Source organism: Eulemur rufifrons, chromosome 2, assembly GCF_041146395.1.
Source record: "Eulemur rufifrons isolate Redbay chromosome 2, OSU_ERuf_1, whole genome shotgun sequence".
Taxonomy (NCBI): domain Eukaryota; kingdom Metazoa; phylum Chordata; class Mammalia; order Primates; family Lemuridae; genus Eulemur; species Eulemur rufifrons.
The window spans coordinates 83,338,768-83,359,054 of NC_090984.1; the positions used below are offsets into that span (position 1 = coordinate 83,338,768).

A 20,287-nucleotide genomic window follows, 5' to 3' on the forward strand; every position below is an offset into this window, starting at 1 on the left:
CCACAGTGCGGAGCGAGCGCCTCAAATGCTCGGGTTTCTCAGCTGATTGTCTCCAGCCGAGAGTTGTTTTTTGCAGCTACGGAGCCGAGCCGCAGCAGGAGGAGCCGAGACCCTCGGGGGGTGGGGGGAAGAGGAGGCGGGGTCGGGGGGAGCCGCGGCCGCTCTGCGCGGGACTCCGGGTCCCGTCACGGCGCTTCCTGGGGTTGGAGGCTGGGGTGGGTGGGGGGTAAAGGGACAGTCCTCCCCTTCGACGGCGGCTCTGAGTCCGGCCCCTTCCTTCCCGCGCTCCCTCGCCCACCCCCTAACCCCTTCATGAGGGTGTCGGTGCCGGGTCCGGCGGCCGCTGCCGCCCCCACGGCCGGCCGCGAGCCCTCGACGCCCGGCGGGGGCGGCGGAGGCGGAGGCGCCGTCGCTGCTGCCTCAGGCGCCGCGGTGCCGGGCTCCGTGCAGTTGGCGCTGAGCGTCCTGCACGCCGTGCTCTACGCCGCGCTCTTCGCCTTTGCCTACCTGCAGCTGTGGCGGCTGCTCCTGTACCGCGAGCGGAGGCTGAGTTACCAGAGCCTCTGCCTCTTCCTCTGTCTCCTGTGGGCAGCGCTCAGGACCACCCTCTTCTCCGCCGCCTTCTCGCTCAGCGGCTCCTTGCCCCTGCTCCGGCCGCCCGCTCACCTGCACTTCTTCCCCCACTGGCTGCTCTACTGCTTCCCCTCCTGTCTCCAGTTCTCCACGCTCTGTCTCCTCAACCTCTACCTGGCGGAGGTAAGGCGGGAGGACCAGCATGCGGGGCCCGGGAGGGTGAGCGGGCCGCCCGGATCAACTCCCGCTAAGGACCGGCGGTGGGGGGGGGGGGCCAGTGAGGGGCGGACTGGAGACCAGCATGGGGAAACTAAGGCATGCCTGGAGTGGGCGCCAGTGTTTTCGCCCTAAACTTGAGCAGCTGATTGACTCTATTCCTGAGGTAATTTGAGGGGAGTGAGTGAGAATGTGTGTGTTCTGTCAACTTAAAACAGCAAGACAACCCTTTGTTCGGTGTTCTGGCCCTCTAAGGTAAGGTGTTGGTGGCACCAACAAAGTGGCATCGCAAGAAGTAGCAGCCCCGGTACCTCTGCCGAAGCTGGACTGTGTTGAGGGAGGTTGGATGCTGAGGTAGCAGCAGCTCTGCTGAAGCTGGACTGCTGCCAGCCATTACGTCACCAGGCAGAGAGAGCTGTTCCTCTGCTATTGTTGCTGCGTTTCTTTTATTAGAAGCTTATATTCCTTCTTGCATCTCCTTTCCTGTGGCTCGATAAGCCTCACACAAATTCCGTTTGATAGTTCCCCAGCAGGGTTAATGATCAATAACCAATGCTGAGGTTCAGTGTGAGGACCTCCATAAAGCCCTTAATGCTTGTCCCAGTTGCTTCATGCTTTGGAGATTTATTCTACCTCTCAGAGCATAGTCTTTTTTGGAGCTAATTAAGAGACAAAATACTAGCTTAACCTGTGCCTATTGCGGAAACAAATCACACTGCTTTTGCAATAACTTGCTTAATATCTGGAACCTAATCACACCCCCTTTCTCTTTTATGGGGAATTGCTGGTTGGATTGCATTGTTCTGCAGCGCTTAGGTATTTGACCCATTTCAAACAGGTTTGGGAGTGTAAGGCTGTCAATCATTTGTGTCAGCTTGTGGTGTTTAAGCCACAGTATTTCAAGAATTGCCCCCCAAAATTTCCCTTCCCCCCAAAAGAAAAGCTTGAGGAAGGGAGGAAACAAGGTGACATCATATGCTTAATACTGACTAATATAGAACAATATTGGTCTATGCAGCTAATCCTCTCAAAGGCTATTGGAGGTGATGAGAATTAATGTAGTTCCAAGCAAAAGTAAAAAACATTTGAGGCAGATTGTTTATATTTCCTGCATAAACCGACTCTTTTCTCCTTTAATAAATAGGAAGTGGAATGCATAATTTTAAAATCACAGTCATAATTCTATTTAGCACACTAAAAACAATAGTTGAAATATTAATAGTAACAAACCTAATTTAACTTTAATTCTTTTCTTTCTCCATCCTTTGGGAGCCTAAACAATACAATGACAAAAATCCAAATAGTAACAAGCAGAAATAAAAAGGATGGGTAATCATAAATCAGTTAATCCTGCCATAGTCACATCACTTATTTGAGGATGTTCTGATTTGTAGGTGTTTAAGCTATTATAACACTTCCGTCCTTTATGGTTAAACTGATACATTGTATTCTTACTGCCACCATTTTTGACTGTTAGTGACTTGTCATCACTGAAACCTTACTGTAGCTTCAGATATAGTAGTTAATTTACCTGAAAGTGACTAGCAATCTTTATGCCTTGAACATCAGATAACTTGGTTTTGCCTATACACTTAAAAAATCATTTTAATGATTCACTGTAAAATAGTTGGTAGACATTTCGTAAAGTGGATAAACATTCTTTTTACTTCTTGAGTATAACACACCATAAAGTGCACAGTCTTAAATATACAGCTAGATGGAATTTTACATGTATGTGCTCATGTTACCAGCACCCAGATTAAGATGTAAAGAATTTTCAGTGTTCCGCAAGATTCCATTGTACCCTCTCCCAGTCAGTATCTCTCACCCGGAGGTAAACAAAGTGGCTAAAGACTATCACAATAGAAAAAAAAAAAAAATCTATATTTAAGCTTAAAATTCTAAAAGTATGCTTCTACAGCATAAAATACACAGAGTATCTAGATTGGGTCTTCAGACTTTTGATTGCTAATATTCCAAACTAGTGAGGAAGAATTTAAAGTCTAAAAGTCTTCCTATTAAATGAATCTTTTGTTTGTGTGTTGTAATTTTTTAAACAGCAATAAAACTCTATTAACCTAGAAAATATAATTTGGAAAGAAGCTGGGCTAAAGCTTTTTTCTTTTGCAGTGTCTCCTAGAATGGGTGTGGATTGTTTGTCTATCCTTGTCTTTTTATACTCAAACTAACAATTTTAGGATACATACCTGTACTTGAGAGCAAATTTTTGACTTTTTGGAAAACCTGTTTAAAAAGAGAGATCTTAACCAGAAATTGTTTCCCTATTCATTAGAAAAAATCCACAGGAACCTGAATTTAGTAGTATTAGAATTGAAATTTTTATATCAATTCCAGGCAACTAGAAATATACTTCCTATTGATCATTCTGAATTAATGAAGCTTTTCCTAGTAAGTTCTTCTTATTATAGCAAAGTTGTAGGAAAAGTCTATGTGGTGACAAATATTAATATAAGACTTACTTGAAATTTAATTTTTTAAACCAAAAGCTCCTATTACCTTTTTTGAATAGTTGTGCTACTTGATTACTAACTTACTCTGTCTTTACTACCTGTCATATTAAATACCAATTCCATTTTACTTTTGACTTGTTTAAAGCATTTGTTGATCTGTCTCTCACTAATTAAAAGTAATTTTAAGGACTTAGTTATAAAAAACCACAGATCGATATAAAAATAGTCTGTAAAGTAACCATTACTACTTTGAACACATTTGGGTGGGTGTTCTAAAACTCATTATGTTTTTGAAAAGTTAAGAACTGCCTAAATCACTTTCTTTTGGTGACTACACTTGAATGGAATTGAGATAAGGGAAAGTAGTGTTTTCTGAAACAATTAGACTTCTCAACTTTTCATACTTAACCTCCTAGAAGGAGATAGTTGAGGAGGAAAAAAAAAAAACCCATACACTAATCTTAAAAGCACATATATTGAACTTTTTCTGACAAGATCAGTAGAACATGAACTTTACCAGACAAGGGTTCACACTCCTGTAATTCTACCAGAGGAGACTTTCAGTCTTTAAAACTGATGGCTATCTACCATCAGAACATGTAGAAGGACTTAAAATGAGAGTTGGTAGTATACCATCTTTGGAGTGTTGTGATGCATGCCAGAATCAGTGAGTTCATCTTCGACATATTGACATTTTTTCCTTTTATTTGTAATACGAGTGCCAGTTGCTTAATCAGGCTAAAATACAGTGACTTAATCACAATGCCAAAACAGCTAGGAAAATTAAATTCAAAATCTTAACTCTTACATTCATGGATGCTGTTACAGTCTCTGTTAGTGGATGTATTTTTCCAAATATTGATGGCACTTGAAATAACATGCAATTCAACTTACAGGTATGTTCATTTTGTTATGTTCTGTGATTTCCTACAAAGGTATTTTTATGACCAAAAATGGAAATTCCTTGAGGATAAGAAGTTATTTTATCAAAAAAAGTTATTTTTTCATATTTTTAATCTCATAGCAACTAGAACAGTGGTGATTATATTATTGAATAATATAACAGATCTAGAATATATTTAGCCATCTAATATGTGGTGGTTAATTTTATTTTGATGGACATTTGAGGTAAATTATGTACTGTCTGGAATCTTTTCTGCCTAAAAGATTCCATGTAATATAGAGTTTTGCTTAAGAAAACTACTTTTATATCATGGCAAACGGCCCATAGTAATTAGGACTTGCTAATTTGGTTTCAACAAATTCTACTAAATAGAAAAGTCTGTAAAACAAGTTTCATATCATGAGTCAGTGATTATAAACTGTTTTTGTCTGAATCTCCTAAGCTGTGTTTTATTTCCTAACTTGATCTTATTTTTCCTGAGACTATCTGTGAGGCCAGAGTTTCATATACATATCTATGGCAGAAGACATCCTTATATTTTATGAATTTAATATTTTCAAAGTACCTTATGACATTTATCTTTACGATTCTCATGAAATATGTAGAAGAGGGGTGTGATTTGTCCAAGGTTACATGGCTAATATGTATCAGATGTGAGACTACTGTATTGCTCAAGTGCTATAAAGTCTTGTCAGGTAATCTCTTCCTATACCATGAACTTTCCTGGATACCATCACTTCTTTGCTTATTATTTAGTGCTCCTCTAACATGCTTTCCCATTTTTATAATGTTTCAGACCTTTTCCACTGTCTAGAAAACCCTTTATTCTCCCTTCATCCACAGCATATGACTCTTACCTCCTACTTTAATTAATTAATTTACTTATTTTTGGAGATGGGGTCTTGCTCTGTTGCCCAGGCTGGAGTGCAGTGGCTCAGTCATAGCTCACTGCAGTCTCAGACTCCTGGGTTCAAATGATCCTCCCAGCTCAGCCTCCCCAAGTAGCTGGGATTACAGGCATGAGCCTTCATGCCTAACTTAACTGCCAGTTTAAACAAGTGTAGAAGCCAGGGCCATCTGGCTGACCAGAGATTCAGAGAAATGCATAACAATGCTGTGGAGAGTGTTTAATCTTTTTCAATGCATGATTGAACAGGTAAGTAAGGAAATTCCTCAAAAGCCAGAAACTACAAAGAAAGCAAATGCAGAATGATAAAATACCACAAATGTTTGACTTGGGGCTGAGTGTTGTTATCAGCTGCTTCCTGCTAGCCTAGCATCCAGATTTTAATTTTATGTACTGGAGGTGTAGGGAGGTGATATTGCTGGCTATACCTTTTGGTGAGGTCTGATTAAGACCTCATCCCCTCCAGCATAATACCAGAATCATTAAAGTGTACACCTGCAGTGGATAAAGTAGGAAAATAAGCGGGTCCTCAGAAGTTGATAGTGGGATTTGTGACTATCTCTGCCTTTAGCTCTGGGTGAAGAGGGTACAAATTGGGAAAAGAAAAATCTTCCCTGAGAATGCACAACAACCTTGTTCTCACACAGTTTGAAGCCTGAGTTCACATCAGTTCTATGATTGGAGGATGGGGAGGTTGGGACATCCAACCTGAAATGTAAAGTTATTCTTGCTTGATAGTAACCTCATACTCCTCCTGGAGGAAGAAAATGCAAATCATCCCTGGAGGAATGTTCTTTAAAACCAGAATCCTGACCAATAAAATTCCAAGGAACATGAGCTCAAAATTAACAATCACTGGGAATCTTACCTATAAAGATTGCAGATATCAGAATTATCAAATACATAGTATAAAATAATTATTCACTTATATAAATTAAGAAATTAAACACTTGAAATATGATAAAACTCAAAATTAACTGGCACATTTGGAAATAATCATGTTTTTATTTGTAGAGATGAGGTCTCTCTTTGCTGCCCAGGCTGTTCTCAAACTCCTGGCCTCAGGTGATCCTCATGTTTTGGCTAGGCATGAGGATCACTTGAGGTGGCTGGGATTATGGGCATGAGCCACCATGGCTGGCCCATAATCATTTTTAAAAATGAAAAAGAAAATGAAATGGATGGTTAAACAGATTAAACAGTTAAAAAGAAATTAGTGAGTTAGAAGATCTCAAAAAAAATAATCACCCAGAGAAATAACCCATTGATTATATTTTAAACCTTTTAAGAGAGAATGAGGAATGAACAGGTCTAAGATATGTCTAACTGAAATTTTGGAGAAGTTATTCAAAGAGATAATGACTGAGAATTTACCCTAATTTATGAAAGACAGCAAGTTTCAGAATCAGAAAGCCTAGCCAATCCAAGGTAGGTTTTGTGAAAATGAACACAGTGCTAAACTTCAGAACACCAAAGAGAAAATATTTTTAAAGCAACTAGACAGAAGATATTACAAAAGAATAAAAAAGTGTGTTGGTGTTCAACGACTAAGGAATCCAGGAGACAGTAAAACATCTTCAGAATGATGAAAGAAAGTAACCTGAAACCTAAAATTCTTCCCATAGTGAAACTGCCAACAATAGGGATGAAATAAAAGCCTGTGGAGACAAAAACAGTTTGTTAGTAATTGATCCTCACAAAAAGATCTAAACGATAGACCTTACTGAAATACAGGAAGGAATGGTGAGCAAAGAAAAATGTTACATAAGTTGGTAAATCTAAACAAGATATATGTATGAAATAATTTCTAATTTATAGAAATAAAAAAATTGAGAGAACCAAAATCCTGTACAATAGCATATAAATAAGGAAGCCAAAATAACAGGGATAAAGCATTGTAAGGTCCTAGTGTCATTTGAAGGAGTAAACATCATAAGGTGCTAGTGTTTGGTTAAACTTTAGGTTGACTATATCTTTCAAAAGAAAAGCAAAAGTATATCACTTTCAAACTATGAGAGGGAAATGAAAATGGTGGTAGGATGAGGGTAGAGCTTGTCCACAACATGGTAACAACAAAAAAACACCTTGAGAAAGATCAAATTAATATAATATGAAAATTAAAAAATAAAATATTCCAGTCATGAACTTAATACTCTAGCATAAAGAAAATGTGTCATACTTCATTTTAAAACAAGTTCAGCTATATGCTATTTACAAGAGACGCTCTTTATACAAGTAAAGGATAAAAGTAAAAGTATAGGAAAATGAGATATTGTGCCATGTTAACCAAAAGAAAACAAAAATTAATAGAACTTCAAAGAGAAAACAAACCTAATGTTTTATTGGAAATTTTAACATTGATCAAGAAAATATGGATGTAGATCAATATGTAAATACCCAAAAATGACCATTTATGGAACACTATAGAAGTATACCCAACAGCAGGGTTTATTTTTTAAAATTAACATTTGGAACATTTTTTTAAATTGACCACATACTGGAGCATTAAAACAACACTCAACAAATTAGAAATAATCAGACATGACTGAGCACATAACTCAACCACTTACCAGCTGTTAGACCTTGGGCAAGTTACTAAACTTCTTTGTACCTATGAACTTCTCTGTGCCTATAACCCTATTTCTAAAACTGTGTATGATAATGTCTACCCCATAGGATTATTGTGAGAACTGAATGATACCAAAATCAGATGAAGGCACTATGAAAAATAATTACAAATATTTCTTACGAACATAGATGCAAAAATATTTGACAAATCTACTCAAATAATATATTAAAAGGATATTACATCATGACCCAATAAGTTTTATGTTAAAAATATATTCAAAAATCAATGTGGGCCGGGCGCGGTGGCTCACGCCTGTAATCCTAGCACTCTGGGAGGCCGAGGTGGGCGGATCGTTTGAGCTCAGGAGTTCGAGACCAGCCTGAGCAAGAGCGAGACCCCATCTCTACTAAAAATAGAAAGAAATTATATGGACAGCTAAAAATATATATAGAAAAAATTAGCCGGGCATGGTGGTGCATGCCTGTAGTCCCAGCTACTTGGGAGGCTGAGACAGGAGGATTGCTTGAGCTCAGGAGTTTGAGGTTGCTGTGAGCTAGGCTGACGCCACGGCACTCACTCTAGCCTGGGCAACAGAGTGAGACTCTGTCTCAAAAAAAAAAAAAAAAAAAAAAATCAATGTGATAAACCATATTTGCTGTGTAAAAGAGAAAATCATATGATCATCTCAGACACAAAGAATTTGACAAAATTAAACAGCCATAGCTGATTTTTTAAAAAAATTCTAGCAAACAAGGGAAAAGTGGGGAACTTCCTCGATGTAATTAAAAGCATCTACAAAAAATCTACAGCCAATTTTATATTAATACTTGATGAAAGATCGAAAGCTTATTTCCTAGGACAAAGTACTTCAAGATTGTGCTGGAGGTCCTAGCCATTGCAATAAGGCAAGGAAAAAAGGTTTAAAAATTAGAAAGACAGAAGTAAAATTGTCTTTACTTGTAGGTGACGTGATTGCTAAAGTCAAAAATCCTAAATGAATCTACAAAAAACTACAAGACTAAATGAATTTAACAAGCTTACAGGATATAACTGTTTTATATACTAACAGAAAACAATTGGAAAATGAAATATAAAAATGATTCCACTTACAATAGTGCAAAAATTAAGATATTTAGGAATAAATGTAATAAAAGATGTGCAATACCTCTACAATTAAAACTACTAAACATAGAAATTAAAGAAAGGCCTAAGTAAATGGAAAAATATACTCAGAAAGACTCATTATTTTTAAGATGTCACTTCTCCCCAATTTGACCTATACATTCAATGTATTTCCTATGAAAATCTTCACAGGTTTTTTTGGTAGCAATTGCCAAGATGATTTTAAAATGTATGTGGAAATACCAAGCTGAAATAATTTTGTAAAAGAAGAACAAAGTTGGAAATCACACTACCTGATTTCAAGACTTACAAAGCTACCGTAATCAAGACAGTGTAATACTGGAGAAAAAATAGACATATACATCCATGGAACAGAATAGAGAATCCAGAATTAGACCTGTATTTATATAGTCAACTGAATTTTTTACAAAAATGCCAAGGTAATTTAGTGGGGAAAAGAGAGTTTTGTCAACAAATGGTGTTAGAATAATTGGGTATTCATATGGGAAAAAATGAACATTGATTCTTACACTATAAAATCTACTTAATATAGATCCTGGACCTAACTGTAAAAGCTAAAATTTGTAGAAGAAAATAGGATAAATCTTTGTTTTCTTACAGAAGACAAAGATTTCTTAGGAAACAAAAAAGCTTGAACCAAAATTGACAAATGAGACTATCAAAATTAAAAACTTTTGTATTTCACAAGACAAATATTGAAAAGGCAAGCCACAGACAGGGAGAAAATATTTACAGCACATATATCTGGCAAAGTACATGTATGCAGAATATATGAAGAGGTCTTAGAACTCAATAATGAAATCTAATAAAAATGGACAAAAGATTTGAACAGACACTTCACAAAAGAATATATATGCATGGCCAAAAAGCACACAAAAAGATGCCTAAGACTACTATCAGGAAAATGAAAATTGCAATCACAATTAATTACCATTAAACATCAACTATCAAGACTAAAAAGGACTGACCATACCAACTATTGGCAAATACATGTATTAATTGGAACTCCTACACTGATACTAGTAATGTAAAGTTTACATTTTGGAAACAGTTTAGCAGTTTTAAAAAAGTAAGACATAAACCTGTCATAAAATCTAACCATTATAGGAGCCAGATGTGGTGGTGTGCACCTGTCATCCCAGTGTACTCTGGAGGCTGAGGCAGGAGGATCACTTGAGATGGGAGTTGGAGACCATTCTGGGCAGCATAGCAAGACCGTGTCTCAAAAAAAGAAAAATAATAACAAAAACTTGTGGAAAAAATCTACCCATTATACTTTTATATATTTACCCAAAAGAAATGAAAGCATATCTTCACACAAAAACTTGAATATGAATGTTCATAGTAGCTCTATTCACAATAGCCCAAAACTGAAATTAACCCAAATATTCATCAAAAGTGAATAAACAAAATCTGATAGGTATATCCATAGAAAGGAACACTACTCAGCAGTTAAAAAAAGGGACAAACTACTGACACAACATGGATGAATCTCAAAATCAGTATGCTGAAAAAAAGAAGCCAGACAAATACTAGCTCACAGTATATTGTTTCATTTATATTAAATTTTAGAAAATGCAAGCCTATGGTCATAAAAAGCAAATCACTAGTTCCTTGGGGTCTTGAGCAGAAGGGAAGATTTACATAAAAGGGACAGGGTGAAATTTAGCAGGTGTGGAAATATTCTGTATTTGTTGTGATAGTTTTATAGGTTGTATACTTCTCTCAAAACTTGGAATCGTACACTGTAAATGCACGCAGTATGTTGTACATAAATTATACCTCAGTGAAACTGATCACCCCAAAATTTCAGGGCTTTATTTGCAATTTATTCCTAGAATAAAAGCTAAAGTAGGGAAGAAATGTAAAAAGTGCAGCTCCATCATTTATCAGCTCTGTGTAACTTGGTAAAGTCACCTGGGTATATATTGTTTTAACTTCTTTGTGCTTATTTCCCTGTTTATAAAAATGAGAATAATAATAGTACCTGCCTCATAGGATTATTGGGAAGATTAAATTATATAATTCATATAAAATCTTCAGAGTGGCTACATGGCATATAGTGTTGATTGTTAGCTATAATTAAATTTTGAAGAATTGGAATTTTATAGACTACATACTCCTTAAAAATAATAACTTATAAAGGTTCATTTAGAAATTTTTAAAACACTTAAGAACATGTGTAAGGGAAGAAATCACAATGGACTTTAGAAAATACTTAGAATATGATAATAAAAACACTACAAACCAGAACTTGAACAATGCAGCTAAATTGGCATGCAGAGATAAATTTAGAACCTTAAATGTTTACATTAGATAAAAGCTGAAATGTAACAAGTTAATCATCTAATTTACGTGACAAAAAGAACAGGATAAATCCAAAGGAAACAAACAAAGAGATGAATGTAAAGAGTAATAAAATAGAAAAAAACACAATAAAGAGGTTTGGTAAAGCGAAAAGCTAACCCATACCTTTCTTCATAATCAAACTTCTTCAGAGGTGACCATTTACATATCACCATTTTCTCACTTCTCCACCCACTCTAATCTGCCTTTGTCCCATCACTCTGCAAAATAGCTGTTGCCTGTGGCTCACAGTGACCTTCATGTCAATGAGTTCATTAGATATTTTTCAGTCATCATCCAGATTAATCTCTCAACAGCAACTGACTCCCCATATTTTTCTCCTTAGCACATTTCCATTGACTAACACATTGAATCACATACTCCTGATTTTTTTGGTACCTTGCTAGCTTCTTTTTAAGCTTGTCTGCCTCTGCCTTGCTATCAGAGAGGTTGAGATTTCTAAAGACTTAAGCCTAGAATCTCCTCTTCTTCCCAAGTGACCATATCCATTTTCATGTCACCGTGGCACTTAAAAGCAGATGACTAACACACCTATCTCCATTCTTAACCCAGATTGCTCCTCTGAGCTTTGGGTCTCTAGATTCTACCTTTATTTGATACCTCTTTCTGGATGTCTGAAGCATTCAGATTCAACATGTCCCAAACTGAGCTCATGATCTTTCCTCCTCCCTCCCCATCCTTCACCTATCTCCATCAAAACCCGGTTTGCCTCTTTTGTTCCCCATTTCAGTGACTGGCGCTGCTATCTAGTTATTTATATAATTCAGAAACCTATGAATTAGATCATTCTTGATACTGCCTTCTCCCTCATACCTCATATTCACTCTATCACCAAATCCTATGTTACCTCCTAACATCTCTCAAATCCATTCATGTCTCCCCATCACAATAACCTAGTTCAAGCGACTAGCATCTATTGCCTAGTCCATGGCAGTTAGCCTCCTAATGAGTGTGTCTGTATCCTGTGGTCCCCACAGGTCCATTCTCCATAATTTTGCCAGAATTATCCTTTTAAAAAAATCTAATTATCAAAAACCCCATGTCCAAATGCCTCCACTGGCTCTAGTTACTCATTAGGATAAAGACACTTTTATACATACTGCAATGCACTTCATGGTTCCAGCTTCATCTCCTACTGTGCTCCTCTTTCCTTGCCACTCCAGCCACACTAAAATATTCATTTAGTCCTTTGTACTTGCCACATTCTTTTCCCACTGCTTAGAATGTTCTTTCCTCCTTTGCTTAGTTAACTCTCAACTCCAGAATGACACTTCTTCAGGGACACCTTCACCCAGCTATCCAAGTAGATTAGTTTCCAAAATTATAGACTAGCAGAGCATTATGCTCCTCTCCTTCATATCACTTGCACAGTTGCAATTTTATATTTGTTTGGGTGATTTCTTTGTGTAAACCTACCAGATTGTAAGCACTATAGGAATAGGGACCAAGTCAGTTCTTGCTGTATCCCTAGTATCTAATTTAATACCTGTTATGTATTAGGTGTTCAATAAATACTGAATGAAGTCCTTGTTCACCATATCCAAAATATCATAGGGGGTGGAATCCCTGAATATAATATATATACATATATATAAAATTTCACAGTAGAACTTCCTTTAACCTTCTTTCGTTTCCCATTTATCTACCTCCTCCTCTTAAAAAAAAAGAAAGAAAGAAAAGAAAAGTGCTTTTGTTAAAACAGGCCACTCAAATGCAAATACCTAGAGGGGCCTGGATGCTACCATCTGAGAGAATAGGGAGCGGTGGTGATCTTGGTGAATCGCAGAGTATGTATTTAAAGAGGACAGCCACAGTAACAGAAATTTGGGTTTCTTAAAATGGGAAATCTTTTTAAATAAAGTAAGGGGATTCAAATATTGTTAAAAATACTGTAGACTAACACTGAATAAAGTAACCAAATCATTTTTATGGATCAGCCCAACCTATGGGCTGCAATTTATGTTTTCTCCTCTTCTTCCTCATCCTCCTCCTTCCTCTGTATTCCTTTAAGGAATAAAACAATAAACATAATCTTGTATTTATAATTTTCATATAACAAAACTTAATTACATTTAATAGCTATCAAAGTTGGTTAACATGAACTCTGAATAATTTATACCCTATGGGAAAACTATGGTGTTCTAAGTGTGACCAAATGTAAAAGATAGTACTGTAAATCATAGGATATACCATCAATATCTGCCTTCCTCTACTATGCTATATATTGCTTTAGATCAGCCACTATTTTATGTTTATTTTGAAGGAAATTTTGCATACTCTCAGCACCTAGCATTGTTATTTATGTTAACACTTAACAACTTGGATGGTTGAGCAAATTGGTGGTAAAGTAAGGGAATTCAAAAGAAATATTTCCCTCTTTCCATATCCACAAACAAAATCAGAATCTGTAACTTAGCAATGTGGAACTTTTCATTTAATTTGTTTCAAATAAAAACAAACTTTTAGGAAATCTTACTGTTTTAACTTTGTTAAGAGGTATGTTTAAGGTAGTATAATTTCACCAGTAGCCCTGATCTAGGAGTCTGGGAACCTGAATTCTAGTCCAAGTTCTACTCTGCTTGGCTAATTGATATTTGCCAAATCAATACTTTTCTGGGCCAGTTGTTTACTTTGTAAAGTGGTTAGTCTCAGTTATATCTAAGCCCCCTTTAATTCTAATATTCTTATTCTAATAAAGCAACCTGGATTTTGAGAATCTTTTTTTTAAAAAATTCTTATTTTACTTTATTACCTAGTCTTGAGGTCTAATACAGTGTCTGTGAATTCTGTCTCTGAGCTATGGATGTCAATTAAACATAGCTATACAAACTATGTTAAAAGTAATCAAAATTTAGTTCACTTTAGGGCCTGAGGATCATCTGCTTTCTAGAATAAGATGTAGCTGGATATTTCAAATCTGTATGTTCTCACTTTTTACAATTCAATTATAGGTGCCATTTTTCATTAGTATATTAATCATACTCTACGATTTGTTTTTCCTAACTTCAGTCTCTCACTGTGTAGAAATTCTTAAGAATTATTTTCTTAAAATTTTGTGCTCTTTCCTCAGCTACCATGTAGCACTAATTGCTGATCCAATCATTTGGACTGCTTTGAGGTGATATAGTATATTCAAAGGAAAATATGAACTTTTACTCTTTCACAGCCCTACTTTAGGTTCTTTGATTGGTCAGGAGCCTCCTAGTATCCTTTCTCTCACTTTCTAAAGGCTTTGTGTTGAGCCTGTTAAGAATCTAATTGGCATTTTTTAAAAAATCTGTTCTGGAAAGAATTGGACTTTTAACAGCAGAACTGACAAGCAATAACTTAAGTCAGAATTTCTTGCGTAAGGTAGAAAAAGTAACATGATTGCTAGGAACATTGCACATAAGCATATTTCTTGAGATGAATTAACAGACTAGAATCAGTCACAGTTAAAGGCATCTACATTTCTAAATGGGTTGTGGATTTTCCAGGTTTTGTAAACTAGAGACTGTAAGAATACAGTTAGAACATTGGATAGGGTGGAATTATGGAGTTAAGATCTTGGGCACTGGAGTCCTATTCCGTGGACCCTTGCTAACCTTAAGTGTTTACTTAACTTTTTTGTATCATAGTTTCCCCATCTGTAAATGGACCTAATTGTGCCTATCTCATAGGGTTGTGAAGATTAAATGAAGTAATACTTTAAAAATACTGAAAGTAGGGATCAGAACATAGTAGGACTCAATTGTTAGCTGTTATTATCTTAGTCACACAAAAGAAAATGAAAGCATCTCTAAAATTAAGATTTTTCTTTTGTCTGGCATCTTTCTCATGTGTATACTTTAGACAATAGAATAATCACTTTTTCAAATCTATGGTAATAGACATTATGTCATTATTTCCTTACTGTAATGATTAAGATAGCTTCATAGGTATTATCCCCATTTTTCAGATGATGAACCAAGGTCATGGACTTGGTCTAAACCACACTAGAAATGAGAAGGGTTGGATTCAGGTCTTCTGACTACACTAATTCTTTTTCTGTCATGCTATAGAATTAGCAGGTTTTAAGCTAACATTAGTGATCATCATCACTGCTTACCTTCAAACTGTTATTGTTCTTAAGAAATGGAGATTAAAGCAAAGTAAGCAGTGTTCCTTCTGCTGCTTTCTTCCCTGGGCTATTCTATTACTCTTTCTGATACATTCTGCCCCTTTTCTTCCCCACCATTATCAGTCAGACCAATACTCTCCAGTGAATCTGGCTCTGTCTCTATCTTTACAAAAAGCAATTCTGCTATCTTCCTAACTCAAAAAGCAGAAAAGATTTTATGAAAAATCAGTAATACACAATAGGGGATTTAGTGTTGGAAAATTTTTTCAAGGACAGCACAGTGTCAGCACAAATTCAATTTAAATCCGTTTTCTAGGGAGTCTAAATCCATACTGTATGAGGTTCAGTTTAGAAATAAATTCTGTATATTCCTTAAACATAAGATGTTAAATTATCTTCAATCAGCTGTCGATGGTAAACTAATAAACAGTTCATAGTAATCAGTTATGTTTTGGGGAGATTTTTAATAATGAAAGATCACAAAGTTTTCTTCTCATTCACAAATTTAATACATTATTCCTGAAAATATTTGTTATTTATGCTTTTAAAAAATACTTCTAGTTAAGTAAAGGACATGGAAAAGTACTAATTGTCTGCAAAACAACACAAAATGAAGGTGTCAAACTGCTTCTCAGTCATTACATTTTATAATACTAAACAGATCATTTGATTTATGAATTTATTTTTCTTGGACATGTTAATTCTGCATATCTTGAACAGCTAATAACCAGTTGCTGTGACTAATAGATGATACTAACGTTAATAAAGCAGTATTTGTCACCTTAAAAGATTTGTGAATTAGGGAATTAAAACTATACCATCTAAAGATCTAAATGTACAAATATATCTAAGAAAACTAGGATCTCTGTGATCCTTAAATTAGGATAGGAGTCAGGACACCTGGGTTTTGATCGTGTTTGATTTCCTGTGTGTTCCTGGACAGTGCACTTAACCTTTAAATCTCAACTTTATAAAATTAAGTTACTGAACTAACTCTCTAAGGTTTCTCATAGTCCAGGAGTGTCTAGGGACAAGCTTCCAGTTGTCCTCTTCCTGTGGAGTCTTATAGACAGAACTTATTCTCCCAGCATGAAGCTCACCTGAGCCGTGTTGTTGTCCAGGGTTTTTATTGGGGATCAGTCATAGAAGCAAGGGATAGCCATGCGGCTGACCTTAGTTACTCAGTCTCCAGCCTCTCGAAAGATCAAACTGATACTGTATGGCCCAAGGCCTCCACCATAAATCACATTGTTAGCATAGACCATTTGGCATAGTCCAAGGCCCCCAGGTAAACAAAGATGCTCTTGTCAGGCAGGATAGTCCAAGGACTTAGAAGTTATCTTCAGGAACCAGACAAAAGCCAGACCTTTCTTTGGAATGTACAGGATTTGTATAACTCATGCCTGCTGAGTTACTCCTTCACTGCATACCTTGTCTCAGTGAAGTTCATCTTCTAGTACCTTCCTGAGAAAGGGTGCTTGGTAAGCAATTTTTTGAGAGTTTGCATGTCTGAAATGTTTTTATTCTACTGTCCTATTTGACTTATATTAATAGTTTAGGCAGATATAGAATTCTAGGTTGGAGATAATTTTCCCTGAGGATTTTTAACGTTTTGCTCCACTTCCAGTGTTGTTATTGAAGTTTGAAAGGCATTCTGATTCTTGATCCTTTATGTGTGACTTGTTTTTTTCCTTTCTGAAAATATTAGGTTTTTCTTTGGTCCCAAAGATACATGCAGTGATGTATCTTCAAATGAGTCTGTTGTCTATCCATTTTGCTGGACATTGAATAGGCCCCTTCAGTTTATTAACAGGTATCCTTTAGGGAAACGTTCTTAACTTTTTAAATTGATTTTCTCCTCTCCTTTGTTTCTGTTTCTCTTTCTGCAGCTTCTAACATTTGGATATTGGGCCTTTTACACAGATCCTTTTCTTTTCTTTCCATTTTGCATCTATTTGCTCTCCATTTTAGGGAGATTTCCCCAAATTACAGCCCCTTTGACTTTTTTTATTTCTACTAGAACATTTAATTTCCTTCCATAAGCTCTTTTACATTCTCTGAATTTTTTATTAACAGCATCTTGTTTTTGTTTCATGAGCATGTTTTTCTTATCTCTCTGAGTCTATTAATTTTTTGTTTGTTTAATTTTTAATTCTGTATTGTTTTCCTTTTTCTGTATATTCATTTTCATCTCTTTCACTGAAAACTTTTGAGCTATCTGATTATCTTACGCTCTCCGCTCGTGATTACAAGTGGAGACTCTGAGGATGTGGGTGAGGGTGGTCTGCCTAGACCATTTGTTAGGGAATCCCTAATGTTGTATATTTAGGTCTTTCCTCTTGGGCTGATTAGATTCCTCAAGAGTAAAGGTCAATTGCAATATTTTGAGAACCTAGTGGAGCAAGAGGTTTGGGGTTGGAGAGAATCCCTATGTGTCATGTACACTGTTTTTAGTATAGTGCCAAACTATCAATTGTGCCTGGCATTTACCTTTCATACTTTAGGCCAAAGGCTTTTCGGTAACCTCTCCAGAGAATAAATTACCCAGATATCTGCCCGAATGAAGAAGGGGCATTTGCCCAGAGTATGGACTAGGGAAAGATTTAGGGATTTCACTGCTCTTAAACAGCTTTTATCTACCCGTTTTAACCACCCCCACTTCAGTTCTCTCAGAGTGGTAGCAGGTTCTCATGGTTCCTGTACCTTTTGAAGATTCTTAAATGTATATCATGTTGGTTCTCAACCCTTATTATCACTAGCTTGGGATTCATCTTTCTTGGGTGATCATATATTGTATTGGGGTTCCCAAAGACCACTCTCAGCCTGGATGATTTGCTAGGACTCACAGTTGTACTCATGGTTACAATTTATTACAGTGAAAGGATACAGAGTAAAATTAGTAAAGGGAAAAAGTACATGGAGTAAAGACTGGAGTAAGCCAAGCACAAACTTCCAAGAGTCTTCCCCCAGTGGACTTACACAGGATGTGCTTGATTCATTCAGCAAGGAGTTGTGACAACACATCTGAAATGGTTTCTACCAGGGAAGATCATTAGAAATTCAGTGCCCAGGTTTTTTATTGGGAGTGGTCATGTAGGTACCCTCTGTCTAACACATACTAAAATTCCAGACTCTGAGAAAGAAGGTAGTCTGTGTGCAATTGAATACTTGTTTGCACAAATAATTTAGGTACAGTGAAACACCCTCATCATTTAGAGAATGCTGGGAATCCTGCTGAAAACCAAGTTCCCAAATGCCAGCCATGGGCCAACCTTACAAGCAGAGGATACAGTCTCAGGCCTGCTGTGTTTATGTCTTCCAAAAATGTATTATTGTTCCTTTCCCATTCTACTCAAATGTATATGTTTATTCCTTTCATGAAAATCCCTTTAGTATTGTTTTAGTAGCATTTTAGATGGGAACAAAATTAGATGTGTATACTCAACGTTTACCTGGAAATTCATTTGATTGTAAATCAAAACACTCTGATTTGTATAAAATCACTTTAAAGCAGCTTAATAAGAACAGGCTGCTGTAAAGAAAAAATACTTAGTACATAGAAGCTTTTTATTAATAAAATGAAATATACAATAAGTGTTGAAAGTAAATATCTGAGGAAAAGTATGTCTATTCAATTTATACCTAAAGTAGCTAAAAACATCATATTTTATATGTAGGCAGTAGCAATGGTAAGCTTGGGAATGGTGCACTATTCTCCATAGAAACTTAAGCAATTGATATGGAAACTGGATAACTGCTTCTGTGAAAGTAATCTACTTAGTTGGATATGTATACCTAACTCTTCACCATGGAGAAGAGATTATGTTTGCCACAATTCATTTTTGCATCAATTCTAAATTTTATATAGATATGTTCTCCAGTAAAGTGTCTATTTTAAATCAACAGAAGTGGGAAAATAAACTTGACAAAAATTAATTCCATAAAAAAGCATCTGTTCTATAAGTATTTCAAGTACTGACTATCTTCACAGCAACATGGGTCATGTCATAGGTGAAGATAAACGATACACAGCTCCAGTGTTAGGACCCTTCTGTCTTAGGCCATTCAGGCTGCTATAACAAAATATCATAAACTGGGTAGCTTATAAACAATAGAAATCAGGGTGCCAGCAGACCTAATGTCTGGTAAGGGCCCACTTTCTGATTCATAGACAGCGCCTTCTCACTGTGTGCTCACATGGTGGAAGAGGTGAGGGTTCTCTGTGGTGTCTCTTTTACAAGGATACAAATCCCATTCATGAGGGTGCCATCCTCATGACCTAGCATCTCCCAAAGGCACCTCCTAATACCATCATGTTGAGGGTTAGTATTTCAACATAAGAATTTGGAGGGGGGGCATAAACATTCAGGTTATAGCACCGTCCTCAAATCTTGGGATACTTGTATTAAAATTACATTAGATAACATTCACAAAGTGTATTTGTAATATTCTCATCTTTCCTTTATTTAAAGAACTAAATAAGGAGACAAATATGTCTGCATTTTTAAATGGAATCATTTCAGATCTTATATATAGGTTAAATATTACAAAAATAAAGTATGATAGTTATAACATTATCATAAATCTTCAATAATTCAAAAATCCAAAATCAGTTTTCTAAATTCCAAAATTATTGTTTTCTTTTTTTTTTTAATTTTATTTTTATTTTTTGTTTGTTTTTCAGCTCATTGTGGGGGTACAAAAGATCAGGCTATATACATTGCCCATGGCTCCCCATCCCCCCGAGTCTGAGCTTCAATTGTGTCCATTCCCTAGACAGTGCACATCACACTCATCATGTAGGTGTGCACCCCTCCCCTCCTCCCACCCCATCCCCCCCAGTCAGAACTTCAAGCGTGTCCATTCCCCAGGCAGTGCGCATCGCACTCATCAAGTAGGCATATACCCATCCCTTCCACCCAGCCCCAACCTCTGTCTGATACCCAATTGGTGTTATTCCCAAATGTGCACTCAGGGAAACCAGTTTGCTGGTGAGTACATATGGTGCTTATTTTTCCATTCTTGGGATACTTCACTT

At 36.6% G+C, this 20,287-nt stretch overlaps 1 protein-coding gene across 1 annotated transcript in view; it reads left to right on the forward strand.

Annotated features, from left to right (window-relative positions):
• The first annotated feature begins 4 nt into the window (after positions 1-4).
• Positions 5-20,287, forward strand: part of GPR137C (G protein-coupled receptor 137C) — a 71,962-nt gene continuing 51,679 nt past the window's right edge. Inside the window, exon 1 of the mRNA XM_069464897.1 lies at positions 5-756. Coding sequence (XP_069320998.1) covers positions 313-756 — 444 coding nt within the window. The 5' untranslated portion in view covers positions 5-312. The remainder of the gene's footprint in view (positions 757-20,287) is intronic.